The sequence below is a fragment of the Zeus faber genome, assembly GCF_960531495.2.
Source record: "Zeus faber genome assembly, chromosome: 15".
NCBI lineage: Eukaryota > Metazoa > Chordata > Actinopteri > Zeiformes > Zeidae > Zeus > Zeus faber.
The window spans coordinates 16296350-16312290 of NC_137194.1; the positions used below are offsets into that span (position 1 = coordinate 16296350).

The 15941-nt window shown below is 45.4% G+C and overlaps 1 protein-coding gene across 15 annotated transcripts in view; it reads left to right on the top strand.

Annotated features, from left to right (window-relative positions):
* Window positions 1–15941, top strand: part of hspg2 (heparan sulfate proteoglycan 2) — a 92319-nt gene that overhangs the window by 54651 nt on the left and 21727 nt on the right. For 12 of the 15 annotated variants that reach the window (XM_080015041.1, XM_080015052.1, XM_080015053.1 and 9 more), the window contains 14 exons: window positions 35–94; window positions 894–977; window positions 1533–1625; window positions 1723–1815; window positions 2290–2520; window positions 2923–3036; window positions 3147–3274; window positions 3633–3719; window positions 4237–4295; window positions 4393–4557; window positions 4664–4774; window positions 10746–10846; window positions 11321–11501; window positions 14162–14221. In XM_080015041.1, coding sequence (XP_079871167.1) covers window positions 35–94; window positions 894–977; window positions 1533–1625; window positions 1723–1815; window positions 2290–2520; window positions 2923–3036; window positions 3147–3274; window positions 3633–3719; window positions 4237–4295; window positions 4393–4557; window positions 4664–4774; window positions 10746–10846; window positions 11321–11501; window positions 14162–14221 — 1567 coding nt within the window. The remainder of the gene's footprint in view (window positions 1–34; window positions 95–893; window positions 978–1532; window positions 1626–1722; window positions 1816–2289; window positions 2521–2922; window positions 3037–3146; window positions 3275–3632; window positions 3720–4236; window positions 4296–4392; window positions 4558–4663; window positions 4775–10745; window positions 10847–11320; window positions 11502–14161; window positions 14222–15941) is intronic. The other 3 variants (XM_080015042.1, XM_080015055.1, XM_080015045.1) reach the window with 3 other exon arrangements.

The window sequence follows — 15941 nt, forward strand, 5'->3', positions numbered from 1 at the left end:
ATTGGATCTGGCCCCCTGTGACTAATACTCTTAGAGCAACCAGAAGAACATAGTGAGCAAGACCTCTGCTCGCGGCTCTGGGGCCAGCGGCAAGGTAGATGGTTTGCATTGGTTTTCTCTCCGGCTGATTGACTCCCTTGACTCACCTACTGCATCTACCTAAAGTCATAGAAAACTGCTACCCTCCCAGTGATAAACCGTTTTTGTAGTTAATGAACAACGGGCGGCCTTTGTACAGGGTGGTTAATGTTTAGCACTGTGATTTGTCACAGCGCTCTGGCTCACTGGAGTCTATTGAACTCCTATCACATAAGTGTGTAGGGATGGTATTGTTCAAAGAAGCGAGAAAGGCATCAAGGGTAGCGTTTTGCATGATTCCACACAGAAACTGGGTGGCATTTTCCTACAGTTATATAAAGGTTGCCAACTAGGTGGGATTAGAGATTGAACACTCTGATTGTTCACATGAGATTAACATCGTTTTTTTACAGTAGTGATTATACTGTTGACTGGTCCAAAACAGAGCATCTTGGACGCATCTCAACCTGTCATTTTCACATTGTTGACAATGGAAGTTGCTGTTAACAGCATCTTAGAACAGCTAGAAACATCTGTGAAGTTAAGAAAATTGCGGTACTCTAATGCAGCCTTAAAGACAACATTTAATAATAGTTATAGTCTCATATCACAATATCAATATTATATCTATATATGGCCCGGCCCTAGTGTCAGGTACTACGTTCATCACAATGATTACCACATCGCCATTCTGCCTCCCCTCACTCCTTTTGCTTGCCTGCTTGCTCTCTCTCTCTGCTGCTATGTCTTGGGCTCTCGCCCTATCTCTCTGTTGCCCACGCTCATCTGGCTCTCCTTCCTCCTGTGCCTCTCAGTACGCTCTGGTCTACAAAGGTTTTAGATCACACCAGGACGACCTGCTCTACTGGCAGCTCCCGGCACAGTTCACGGGGGACAAGGTAACCGTGCCGGCCTGAACCTGAACCAACCCCCGAATCGCCCAACCCCGCCTCCCGAGTGTGTTTTTAACCTCCGGCTAACCTGCTGGGAGGCACACACACACACATACCCAATACCAGCCCTGCAATCCTCCTGTACTCCATCATTTCCAGCCCTGCCCCCCCCACACACACACACACATACCTCCACCCTGATCTGTCTGACTTAATCACCCCCTCATACTTTCATGTGATGATTCATCCCTTCTTATCAACACTCCTTCCCAGCGGCCCTCCCTCCTTCACTGTATCCTCATTTGCCAGCCAGCTAAGTTAACAAGATGGAACCATGATGAACCATAATGATCCTTTTTGCTCATAATCAACTATCCTCTGTTCCCCAGTCAGTAAGAAAAGGTCAAACATCACTTTTGTAAGGTCTTGCGATCACACCAAACGATGCTGCGGTTCTTTTGATTTCCGTTGATTTGGGTCTTTAGCAAAGGGGTGGCTGTCTCAGAGAAAGTGTTCCTTGACCTGTAATTGATCCGTGGACCTCTTTGCTCCCTCTTCCAGGTGGGCTCTTACGGCGGTAAACTGATGTACACTATCTCCTATGTGGCTGGTCCCAGAGGAACCACCCTGGACGACGCAGATGTTCAGATTATTGTAAGTCGTTGCTCGTTGCTTCTTTAATTTCCCTGCTGCTGTGGTTACTGTTCTAGTCTCCTTTTTCACCTTTCTGCTGTTATGGTTCTTCCTGCAGGGTAATGACATCACCCTGGTGGCCCGCCAGCCCTGGAACAGGAGACAGCAGGGGACCAGAGAGTTCAACAAGTTTGAGATTGTGTTCAGAGAGGTGAGAGTCACGGTTGTCTGCGTCGATGTGGTTCTATTGCCTATGAAGGTTTTTTGAAGCAAAGAAGCATGTCAGTTGTCTCTAATAGAGAGAAAGGTATTATACATGAATCCTTTTGTTCTTATCTTACACATTACCACCATTATTACTCTGGGGCTATACTGTCACTGAGACAGTTTAGCAGACAGTTACATTAAAGTATTCTTTAAATGTTAATAAGGAATACTCTTATTATATTCTTAGAGTAATGGTAATTTTGAAGTGATGAATATTCAGTAATATATTTAATTTGATATTCTTTATTTACTAATTTCCTATTATATATTATCTTATAAAATATATATTTTTTTATGTGATGTATTTAATAATCTCGATAGGTCTCTACTGTGGTCCTCTTTTCTACACCATTGAAAGAAATTAATATAAAAACATTGAACATTTTTGACGGAAGTATGATAACACACTTTCCTGTAGGAACACTGGCGTCGCCCCGATGGCATGCCGGCCACCCGGGAACACCTGATGATGGTCCTAGCCGACCTGGATGACATCTTGATACGAGCATCGTACTCTAGCGAGATGCGCTCCTCCAGCATCTCCGAGGTCAGCATGGAGGTGGCCGTGCCTAACTACAGTGGCCTGGCGCAGGCGCTGGAAGTGGAGCAGTGCCGTTGCCCGCCCGGATACCAGGGACTCTCCTGCCAGGTAGACCACACAAGATATGATAATAACTGTGTTGTTATGACTATGTTATGAAGAGTTATTGTAGATGATTTCTTTCTAGTTTGCTCCTATAGAAGTATTGATGATATTATTATTCATAATAATCAAAAAAACATAATTGGTGTCATTGTGCCCTAGCAACAGGAATCTTCAGGGAATTCTAGGTTGCCAGGGGTCCATCGGGGTGCCATTACAATACTACAGTTTTTACGATTCACTATGTATTGTGATTTGATATATCTATATATGCATTTTTATTTTTATTTTTTGTTGATAATAGACCATAGGGAACTATTCAATCATTGTTCAGGTTCAGTCAATCCAGAATGCAATGAATACAACTTTGAAGACTCACATGTAAACAAATTCCAATATGTTTTTGAGGACTGTGCATCTGGATACACCCGCACCGGGGGAGGCCTGTACCTGGGACACTGCGAGCTGTGCGAGTGCAACGGCCACTCGGACTCCTGCCACCCGGAGACGGGCATCTGCACAGTACGGATCATTCCCAGAAAAATCCCATTTCTGTGAAACCCTAAATAGAGATTCTAAAGAGGTCGGTAGTCCGAAAAGTAGTGTTTATATATTTGTTTCTCCTTTTCCAGAGCTGCCTGCACAACACTCAGGGCGAGCTCTGTGAACAGTGTGCTCCAGGCTTTTTTGGAGACCCCACGGTGGGGACGCCAGAGGACTGCCAGCCCTGCGCCTGCCCCCATACCGACCCAGAGAACCAGTGAGTAGCAACCATCCAACCTGTGATCCCAGTCCAATGCTAGTACAGGGTTGTTCTCCTCCTGGTTCTAGCAAGGCATGCGCTTTCCGTTTGGTTTACATAATATTGTATTAATAATAAAAACAATTACAAATTCATGTAAAATTAAAAAAAAACACATGACAGAGCGAAATCCTTGTAATTCCTGTAACCCCACTATATATATGTCCATTGTGTGTGTGTGTGTGTGTGTGTGTGTGTGTGTGTGTGTGTGTGTGTGTGTGTGTGTGTGTGTGTGTGTGTGTGTGTGTGTGTGTGTGTGTGTGTGTGTGTGTGTGTGTGTGTGTGTGTGTGTGTGTGTGTTGAACCCACTTAACAGGTTCTCCCCCACCTGTGAGAGCCTCGGTAATGGAGGCTACCAGTGCACTGCCTGTCAGCCTGGCTACACAGGGCAGTACTGTGAACGGTAAGATAATCCCCTGCAAAACAAAACTTTTTCAGACACGTCAAAGGGATCGATGACATTATCCAAGTGCAAATTGTACTAACAAAAAGTAATCTCTTCCCACCTTATTGAGCACAATATTTAGTCAATGACTTATCTAAGTCACATTTGACATTTGAAGAGCTGTGTGGGATACTCGATTCTGATTGGTCAATAGCGGCAATCATTTATGAATAATGACTGCTGTCTGTTAATTATGACCGTTGTTTAGGGCAACTACATCTGGATTGGATTCAAATCAATATTCCATCTCAATGTATTATTTTATTTAGTAAGTAGGTGTGTAATATGCGGGATAATGTGCAACCAGCCGGTCATTATCGCAAAATAACCTGATCACCTGTCAGGTGAGCAAGCAGGTTAATATATGATAATGACCGAATGGCAATATCATCCCACTTATTACACTGCTACCGAATTTGCTTTCTGTAAAATGTTTCCTGTGATTATTTATATTGTCTATTTTTCTCCTCACCAGCTGTGCGCCTGGATATTTTGGGAACCCATCAGACAGAGTGAAATGCCGCCCTGACAGTGGTAAGTCTGGGCTCCTTTCAAGGTGTTGTAGGAAGACTGGGACCTCTTTCCAAAAGAAGAAAATTCTCTAAAGTACTCCATACACATACTTTGCCAGACGCAGCCTCCCTGGTGGTGAAGGTTTACCCCGAGAGGGTGCTGGTGTCCCAGGGCAGCTCCGTCACCCTACGGTGCCAGGTGACCGGTTCCCCTCCGCACTACTTCCACTGGTCCAGGGAGGACAGGCGGCCCATCTCCAACACTGCTGACCAACGCAGACAAGGTCACTTAAGGCTTTTTAATGTACTTCCTTACCCTATGGAAATTGAAATGTTTTGGAATATTTCATGCTAATAGACCCCCCATCCCATATTCACTCCTGTGTTTAGGAGTGGAGCTGCATTTCCCCACCGTCCAGCCCAGCGACGCTGGCGTCTATGTCTGTACCTGCACGGACCAGCGCAGCACCAACAGGAGCCGTGCTGAGATTGTCGTCACAGGTAATTTTCTTTCCCCCGGCAAGCACATTGGGTTTTGCTTTCATGTTGCTGACAGCAGCGGATATAATCGAGACCATACCGTTTGGGTTGTGCCTGTGCCAAACCCTGGTTTTACAAATGAAGAACAAGAGTTCTTAGTATGCCTTAGGCCGTCTCCAGACAGCTCCACATAATAAAGCTGAGAGCCCATTTTAACCAACAAGTCTCAACTTGGCCTTGACATGCTGTGATTCGGCCACTCGGACACCCATCGTTAGGTCCGTCCCCCAGTATATACAGTATACTGGGGGAACCCCAGTACTTATACTGGGCCTGTCATACTTCCTCTTTACTTATTCAGCTCTCCGCTGTTGGAAGCAAGACCTATTACCAAAAATGACGAACTTGACCTTCTAGCATATGACCTGAAGACATGTGCGGGCTGCGACACGCACTGACATATGTCAGTGAGGCCCCCAGTAAGAACTGTCGTTCTTCATTCATAGAACAAGGGTTGTAGCACAACCCAAACGTTTTACGTCATTTCGAACTCGCGTTCTTACTGTGCTATATTACATACCCCCAAATCTCACTGTCCTTTTCAAGCCCCGAAAGGCAGAGACATAGAACCCAGGGTCTGGGTAGGCCATTCGAAGGAACAACTTGCAGATGTGACCTCAAACCCCAATCCCCTAATAGGGTGCGGAGGTAAATTATGTTACCACCCCTTCAGCCCGACCGTGGGTGGGGATTCTGCATACAGCTGAGCTTGTATCACCTGTCTGTAATCACTCTCAACCACAAAGCGAACGCTGTATGCAGGCTAACACCGGGCAACTGTCAAAACAGCCTGGGCCATTGCTGACACCTTCATGTCAAGACTATAGAATCTGGGGAACGTGTGTGGGGTAGTCCAGAAAGCAGCACCTCACACCTCCTCGACCGAAACCCCTCGTAACAACACCCACGAGGCAGCCACACCCCTAGTAGAATGTACTTTAAGACCTTCTTGGGGTTTCTGCCCCACGGAGGAGTAGGCCAATGAGAACCCTTCCGCTATCCAGTGAGAGAGACGATCTTTGGACAGAGGTTTCCCAATTGTCCGAGATCCATAACAGACAAAAAGCTGGTCAGACTGGTGTACGGCACGCGTGCACTCCACATAGATCAATAGCGCCCAGACAGGGCACAGAGTATGCAGCCTCCTCTGACCCAAAGGGAGGTGGTGAAAACAAATAGAGATCAATTGTGGTCGATTTGAATCACGCTTTTATATTCTTGGGGTAAAAAGCCGGATTGGGTTTCCATCTAACCCTGTGATTGTCCATGGAGAACACCAAGCAGGACTGGCAAATAGGCAGTTCGGCTGGATTTCCCACATGTTTCACCGAGACAATGCCAGAAGCAGTGCTGACTTCAATGACAAAAATTGTACTCCCATCTTGTGAAGCGGTTCAAATGGAGATTTTGTTAAGGCATTCAACACCAGAACCAGATCTAATTTCGGAGTCAGTGACAGCACACCGCCCACACTGCCTTGCCCTGGATACCAAAATGTGACTTCCCAGGGGCTTGTCATTCACTCCATTATGAGACGCGATATAGTGGCCAGGTACACCTTGAGAGTGGAAGGCACCATGCCTCTTACATGCAGACCTTTGACGATACTTAGTATGACCCCAATATTACAGTGTAATGGATCATCTCCACGCGTCACACACCAACACTCAAAGGCTAGCCATTTGGATGTGTAAAGTGCCCTCGTTGACGAGGCTCTAGCGCTCTGAATTATTTCAACCACCTCAATGGGTAGACCTTGGTTTAATAGCCGGTCCTGCTCAGGGGCCAGGTGACCAGTTTTCACTTGTGGGGAGCGGGATGGAAGATTTCTCCCACTGCCTGCGTCAGGAGGTCCAACAGAAGCAGACCACGTACCCATGATGAGGGACCTCAGGTCCGCGAACCAAATCTGTGTCAGCCACCAAGGTGCCACGAAAACCAGTTCCACCCCGTCCACCCTCACCTTGTTCAGCACCTGCTGCAACAGTGGGAGGTAAGGGGATGCATACAGACGAGCCCGATGCCAGCAGTGAGCCAGGGCATCATGGCCTAATGGGGGGTCGTTGTTCCGAATGGAGTACCATCGATGATCTATCTCTGTTGGCCGAATTTACGCCATATCATGTCCATGACCAGTGAATGAATGCACCAATCCGACGTTTGCGTCCGTCCCCTCAATAATAAGTCCGCTCCCAGGATTGGCCAAAAAAATCCTTGACCTAATGATGGCTAGGGAGTGGATGCCATCTTGACGATTGATTTAAGCAATGGTACACTTAAGCAATCACGGTGTTGTTGGAATGTATCTGTTTGTGGTGTCCCCTCACCTGCAGTGCGAAGTGTAACAGAGCCAGCTGGACTGCCTCTTACTCCAACATATTGATGCGCCGGGTCTCATGTGCCTGCCCAGCACCCGCTGACCATCTGGCCCTCGCTAACAACACACCCCTGCCATACAGGGAGGCATTGGTTTTGATCACCAGACGTAGTGTTACCGGACCCAGCTGGACCCCTTTCATGTGGTTGTCAGGGGTCAGCCAAAGCATCAGGTTGCTTTGACCCTTCTGCGTAATGGTCAGTAACCGGGAGAGGTCCCTGGATGAACGCACCCACTGTTTTATAAACCAATCCTGTACACACCCAGTGGGAGTGCAGCTGACCCATCAAGCCCAGCAGGACCATAACCGGACGTACCCTGGCAACTTTGGACTGAGACAGCATGAATATAATCAGGAGATCGTCCAGACATGACAGAACCATTCCCTGGGTGCGGAGAGGGGCAATAGCTGCCTTCACACAAAGAGTGAATATTGTGGGGTTCAGAGAGAGAGACAGAACGAGAAGGGGAGAACATGAAACTCGTATGCCATGTGCTGAAAGGGGAACCTCAGATATTTTCTGTTTTTAATCCACCGACATGAACCAGTTTCTCCGTCGGATCGATTTGAACAGGTGTTGGTGTGTTAACATTCAAAGCGGGAGCTTTCTCAGTTATTTGTTTAAAATTCTGAGATCCAGAATTGGTCTCAGAGAAAAGCCGTCTTTTTTTTTTTTTTTTTTGAATGAGGAAACATCTGCTGAAAAAACACATTTTCTCATCCTGTCCACTACCGGGCAAATGGCCTTCTCCGGCAAAAACAGTTCTGTCGGGGCTCCCAACGCGGGGACTGGGTCCGTTCGGGGCATGAAGTTACTCAATGCCACCGACTCTTTCTGCTGTCGCTCAAACTTGTGGGTCATGATGTCCACAATGGGCCCAAATAGTTCAGACGCTCACCGGAGCGTCCAGGTTCCTTTTTTATCCTCTTTAGATATCTGAGACAGGTTCATCCATAGGTTGCGCTGCTTCACCACTGAAAACCCCATCACACCCCCTACGTCTTGCGCTGCATCCTTGGCCAGAGTGAGGCAGAAGTTGGTTGCCTTGCACAGTTCCACATACGTGTGACCTCCCCTTCCAGCCCCCGTCAGAGGCTGGCCTAGTAGGCATGTAACAGGCAGACATTATTCGGCAGTGCTGTAGCCTGCCCCGCGGCCTTGAATGACTTCTCCATCAGATTCAGCGTCAGCCTACACGCCAAGGACGGTTCTGAGGCAGCACCATGTGCCTCCTCACCTGGCTCGTCTCCTTCCCCCTCCTCCTCCTCCTCAGTGCCCCGCTGGGCTGCTAGGAAGTCGTGCCACTCCTATTGCACGTCACACTCCTTCTGATCCACCTGGCCCGATTGCTGAGGGAGATCAAGAGAGGCGGAGGAGTGTGGCCTAGAAACAAGGTCTAAGGTCAGATTCCACCACGCCCTCCCCCAAGATGCTCGTAGGCAGTTCGGCAGTACAGGGATGACTAGGGAGGTAACCAAAGATGCCGGCCCGATGGCGGATGACTTCAAGCTGCAGACTCAAACAGTTTACACAAGAAAACAGGTCCAACAGTGCTGCTTCTGCATGTGCCTGGCTGAGACATCAGGCCTGCCCCTGGGGGGCGGGCCTTATGGTAGGTGCTCGAGTTGCCCAATCACAGCCTGTCAAGGCCAAGTTGAGATTTGGTGGGTTAAAAGGGGCTTTCAGCTTTATTCAGTGGAGCTGTCTGGAGACAGCTTAAGGCATATAGTAAGAACTCAAGTTTGAAATGAAAAACTTAGAATGTTGGGCCTGACTTTCGTTAAACGTCTGAACTCCTAAGAGCTCATATTTCAATTCAGCTTGCAGTTTTCTGATTGTAGTATAGTCTTAGAATTCAGAGTTGTGTATGCTTTTGATATCATTTTGTTGCATTTCTGGTATGACTGATTACTGGAATTGATTGATAAAATCTGATGTGCTCCAGATGACATTTTAAAGTTTCAAAAGTTCAAAAGATTTATTTGTCATATGCATATTGCAGGGTCTACAGCATGTAGTGACATTTTTTAGACAATCTCTAGATTGAAGAGACTGTGCATGGCAGAGTATTACAAATAGAAAAATTAAAAATTAAAATTGGAATATAAAAATAACCTAACCCTAACCCTCAAATAAAAAAATCTTTATACAGCATTTAAAATACATACCAACAATCAACCACAGAAGCTATGTATATGTTCAAGATTCAAGAGGTTTATTCGTCACATACATATACATACTTCCATACATACGTAAATGCAGTGAAATGTCAGTGCAGCGCACCTGGTGATTATGCACAATATGTTCTAGACTTAACACAATAGCTAGCTAAAAAATCTACTTCACTCGTAAGTCGAATACTATAAAATAAAATATATAGAATAAAATAAAATAAAATAAGAACTCAAAGGTAAGGCAGAGTGGGGGTACAAAATAGAATAAAGGGAATAGGCTTATGAATATGGGATAGACTTATGTATATGGGATAGACTTATGTATATGGGATAGGCTGTTTATGTATATACAGATATGTGGATTAAAGTGGCACCCCTGGTGAGGTCAGCATTGACAGTTCTTACAGCTTGTGGGAAGAAACTCTGTCTTAGTCTCTCTGTCCTTGCTGTGTGACTGTGGAGGCGCTTGCCTGACCGCAGCAGCTGGAACAGTCTGTTGTTGGGGTGGTGAGGAGCCTTCATGATCCTGGGGGCTCTGCTACTACTCCTCCTGGTGTATAAGTCCTGCAGGGAGGGGAGGGTAGTTCCAGTGGTACGTTCAGCTGAACGCACCACCCTCTGCAGGGCCCGCCTATCCTGAGCATTACAGTTCCCAAACCAGGCAGCGATGTTGCCTGTCAGGATGCTCTCCACTGCTCCACAGTAGAAGAAATGTATGTGCATGTTTATGTACATAGTTAAATATTTGCTCTGCAATGGTTGAGAACTGAGAAGGTGAATATCAAGGAATACCAGGGAATACTGTACAGGTGAGCGAGATGTACCAACAGTCAAAAACAACAGAAACTACAGTATGCACATTGTGAAATGTTTGCTGTGCAGTATTTACAAACTTAGAATATAATAAAAAATGAATATCAAGGGATATAGAAAATATAAGATATATAAAATATAAAATGTGTACAATTATTACAGCAATGAGGTGGACACAGTATTTATGAGTGGAGTCTTAGTTTGTGACAAAGTTCTTCTTCTTCCTTATGGCCTGGGGTAAGAAGCTCTTTCTGAGTCTCTCAGTTGTGGTCTTGTGGTTGTGAAGGCTGCTGCCCGACCGCAGCCACTGGATCCTTAATAATCCTCTTAGCCCTTAGATTTGATCAAGAGCTGTGTTTTTCAAGCTTGTCAAGCTTACTGCCAAATCCTAAGTTCATCTAGCCTCACTGTTGTATTTATCTCCCAAGTCCCTTCGTCCAACGCCAAGAAGGAACACGCTGCAAATACCGTTTTACTAACTCACTTCTTCTCCTTTATAATTCATGATCAATATTCCCCCATTTTGAGGGATGTTATGAGTTAATTGTGTGTTTGAATTTTGCCAGCGGTCTCATCTAAACCCATTGAGGTCACCGTTGAGGAGCCCAAAGCGCAGAGTGTCAGGGTAGGGTCGGCGGTGAGCTTTATCTGCACGGCCAAGAGCAAGGTAAGAACAGATGAAGACCAAATATCATGGATAGATATGTGCAATGATCTTTGAGCTCATAGAACTGGTTGTGATGTGTTTGTGAAGTGTAAGCAAAGCCATGTGGCAATAAAATAATTAAGGGATAATGTGCAGCCAGCCGGTCATTATCGCAAACTAACCCCAGATAGAGCGGTCATGTATCATTCTGAAGGGAGTTCATTTGCGAGAAACGCCTGGCTGGCTGCACATCATCCTCCTTATTACACGACTACTTACTAAATCAAAGAATACGTTGAGAAGGAATTGTGATTTGAATGGGTTTTACACTAGTATGCCTAGTGTTATAGCTAGTGTCTTAGCTTCTACTTTTTGGCTTCAGCTCAGAAAAAAAAAAAGCCTTATACTGTATGATAATACTTTGTCACACATAATGACAAACCTATTTATTGGATTCTTGCTTTGAATGTGTGTATATTTCTTTACTTCTTGCAGTCCCCAGCCTACACCCTGGTGTGGACGCGCCTGGGAAACGGCAAGCTGCCCAACCGGGCCATGGACTTTAACGGCATCCTGACAATTCAGAACGTCCAGCCCGAGGACGCGGGCGTCTACGTGTGCACGGGCTCCAACATGTTTGCCATGGATGAAGGCAACGCCATCCTCTACATCGCAGGTTCGTGATCCAAGGCACCACGTTCCGTTTTACCCCTCAACCTCCATGCCATCCCCCCTCTACCAGCTCCGGTTGCCATTGTTCTCCCCCTAGACCCCCCTCCGCCTCTTACTTCCCCCTCCATCTTGGAATGGCGCATGCTGCAGTGTTTTCACTGCGTTTCACAATGCGTGCTATGGGTTTAACCTAATAACCGGCCTCACGCTCTCTAACCTCTCAGTCTTTCAGTGTCTGTATGCCCTGCTCCCACATAACGTCATCGCTAAGCTTTGTAATGTGCGTTGTATGTCGCTAATTGCTGGATCTTTCCATTTTTGATTTAAAATATTATTTATTTTCTTTCTTTCTTTTTTTTTTAATAGACAGCTTGTGGGTCTGTTTTGTTTTATTTTTGATTTGCACGCGCGGCCAATCTTAATGGTGGTGAGGTCCTGATTTCCAATTTTCATTTTTTTTCATGGAAGCTTTAAAAAAAAAAATGCATTCCACCAAGACTCATTGCCTTGAATGACTCTATCTTTGATTTCATGGGGCAATCTCTTATGGTGAACAATGCTACTGCCTATCTTTTTTTTTTCCTCATTTGTGTTGGGTTTAATCGGTGGTGGTTCTTGAGCGCTTCTCGGTCGCTGGGTTTAGCTGCTGAGAGTTTTTTCACTGCTAGATTCTTTATCCCCATACGGGTGCTGGTGCCTTAGTGTCTGGGTTCTGTATCTTTCCCCCCTGGGATCCCGGGACCCCCGTCACATCTCGAGCTGTATTGGCAGTCAGGGAGGAATTCGGTGACCTCCAGGACCGGGACATTTGAGGAGGACTCGGAGGATGCGTTTTTTTCGCCCAATGAGAGAACCGGGAATATCCGATCCCTTCGCATCCAGTATCCTACCCCCCCGAAAAATCGTTCCGATCTGCTGCGTCGTACCGAAGAATGTTTACGAATGAACGATACGGTGCTACATCAGCCATGCACCAGGTCCAACCTGTGTGTGCTGTTTTTGTTTTACTGCTTTAATATTGCTGCTTCGCTCCAGAGATGAGATATCACTGTTGACTTTCACAAGGATTCCCAGTAATGGCCGTTTATCCCCTGCAAGTGTTACTAAGGCTCATGTGGTAATATTCGGTGTTTTTGAGACTGACTTGAAATGCAAAAGTGAAAGAAAATGTCATTTTGTATACATTATTTTGCTGTTACTTACCCATCCGTCAATCTTAGATACAATGGTACACTTCTTTAAATCATTTATTTTATCCGCAAATGATTCCACGGCATTCCAATATTGAGGGGAATGCCTGCTTTGTCGATTGGGGCGTGTATACTTTCAGGCTTATGTAAAGAATTTATGAAATGTATCGGTTTGTGAAATTTGGGAAATTAATGAATGCATTTGGAAAAAAAAAAACAACCCACGTTTTAAGACACCACGTTTTTATATGGAGGGCACATTTTGAACCACGGGGTTTGGAGTCCTTTACTACTTTTACAACCATTTGTTTTATTAAAATGTATCCACGGTATTAACTGCCACTGTATCCACCGGTGCTATTGTAAAGATATTCTTACTGAATTTATGTTTGTTTTTCTTTTGTTTTTGTTTGTTTTGATTTTCATACCAACCTGCCGATGTAATATATACATGTCACAATGTATTGTATACATTGCATGTATACATATGTATGTATACATATGTCACAATGTATTGTATTTATCTTAACTGTGAAATAATTTTGTGGAAAGACAACAAACACACAACTTTTGATTAAAATAATGACAATAGCCCTAAGATTTTATTTTTATTTTTGCAACTTACTGAATGGAGTGCAGAGAGTATCTTGGTTCTTTTGAGGTCAGCACAAGCACAAGCTGTATAAAGACCAGTTTGGATATTTAACGGAGATTTATGGATATTAATATTGCTTATTACTAACCTGCATGTCTAGTGTCTAGTGTTTGGCTTTCTTTTCTTCGTGTCTTTTGTGCCGTTGTGTCTTCTGCTTACGCATCTGTCCCCATAGTCATGGTCTGCCTGTGTCTCTGTGTGTGTGTGAGTGTGAGTGTGTGTGTGTGCGTGTGCGTGCGTGCGTACGTGACACTATTTGTCTTCCTCTGGTAAACATGTATGTACTGTTGAATGTTCAATGAGCGTAAAAGGTAAGTGGATGTGAGCACGTATTACTATGAAATCAATGGCTCAGAGCAACAAATGAATATATTATAATATAATATAATACCATTAATTTGTATTAATTTCATTAAACAACAAAATGACTTTCCTCTGCGTCGTACATACTGTACTGTACGTTCCACGACAGAGAAAGTCATTCCCGCATGTTTGGTGTGAATTGAATTCCACTACATTGTTAATAATCTTGTGTGTGTGTTTACATTTGGTGTGACTCACTTTAATGGAAATAACGGGACAAAACCGCCAGCAGCTCATGGACGGAGATAAGTATATACTGTACGTCGGGACGTGACTAAGACAATGAGCCCCCGGAGGCAGCCTCTCGGAGAAACTACAAGAAACACCCCACCCCATCCCCCCGCTCCACCCCCCCCACCCCACCCCACCCCCCAAAAAAATAAAAACCTGACATGTCAGTTCACCTGTCCCCTCCCTTCCTTCCTCCCTCCTCCCTTCCTTCCCCCGTGTCTCCAGAGGCTTCACAGACTCAGATGTTTTACACAGCCTATGAAATGTTTGAAGGACATAGAAAGCGTAAGTCTGCATGGTCATGGTTTCCCCCAACCCTCCCCCCCCCCCCTCTCTCTCTCTCTCTGTCTCTCTCTCCCTCTGTCATGCATGCATTCATCTGCAGCATGCAGCATGGATATATTGGTACCCGGTAATGTTCATGTACAACAAACACTAACAGGAACCACTGTAACAGGAACCACTGTAGGAACCCACCGTGCACGTAAACAAACACACGCAGATAGAATGTCGGAGAGAAAACATCTTTAGATCCACCGAGCTCTAAAGATGGCAACCTGCCCTTAGTATTATCTGGGTTTTAGGTGGATGACATTCATACGTGTATTTAAGTGTCAAGGAAAATGTCATGACTTGTTGTACATGAGCATTCCCCTGTCCTGCCAGACTCCTTGTGTTCATGCAGGTCCATCACTGCAGGGATACTTGCATGTTCATTCATTTGGGAAGCTCCTTCTGAGTGTTGAGTCCAGGTAGTCCAAAGAATCACAATCACTATTCTGACCACCTTTTCTCATTCAAAATTGGAAATTGTACTTTGAAAAGTACCAGGCATTTGATAATCTGGGGACGCTAAGATGATGATGAAGAACACTCAACACTCAAGAGACAGGAGTGGCCTTCTTCCCTTCCCTTTCCATCTTTCTCCTCAGGAACCATGCTGCACTGGAAAGTAGCTATCACCTGGGCTTCAAACATCATACTGTGCTTAATACATCCCATCACCACCTCGTTAGATCCCATGATATTTACCTGGTTGTAGCTCAATGAGTGCCACTTAGTGTGTGTGGGGACCACAGCTCCCACTGCCTGTCAGATGCACCTCGGCCCGTTGGCCAAACTGTATGAATCACATAAAAGCTGAATTCCGTTTTTACAAGGATGATTTAATGACACAGCTCTCAATAGAGCTAAACTGATTGGATTTATTCATGTACGTTATTGAATAGGTGCACTGGTACTGATTCATTCTAATACCAATGATCCTTGGCAGAACGATGTGTCCATTTTACTCAGATACCATTAAACAACCAACTCAGGTTATTATGGTGAATATTTGATTCCCTTCTCAAGTCTGAGGAAGAGCCTTGTACTTGAAACAAGGCTCTCACTGCATGAACCAAATCCTTTAAACGGGAGCTATTTGGGTGTGCGGCTCTCTCCTTTCTACTTTACAGAGTATTTGATTACCACCCAATCCTTTTTTTAATAAAAGAGAAGATATACAAATCTAGATTTTAAAGGATAGGAATCGTGCCTTTTGTTATCGTGACACTCACATTAGTCTAGACTTTCAGAATCTCAAGTCTCACCCTCTGGAGGCTGAGAGTAAATATCTCACAGCCCATAATGTTCCAGCCCCGCCGAATCTGCGCCCTGGTTGTGGCACAGCCCAGGCCAGTCCCAGAGGGCTTCTGCCTGCTTAGATAGCCAGATACTCCTCCCTGGTTATTGAATGAGGGCTTTCTTTGCCCCGTCGTCCTGTGATTATGCCAGTCAGCCAATCTGGCGCAGTCCGCGATGTGCCTAGAGGCTATGCCAAGGCCGGCCTGCCACCTCTCATCTGTGTTGTCTGCTCTGAGGACCAAGGCAGCCAAAGGCGTGGGGGGGTGGGGTGGTCTGCCGTCCTCTCGCACTGTTGTCTGGTCAATTCATTTTTTGATCAAACGCATCCATCCATCCAAGGAATTCCTAGCAGCTTGCGCTGTGCTGTCAGCAAAGGTCA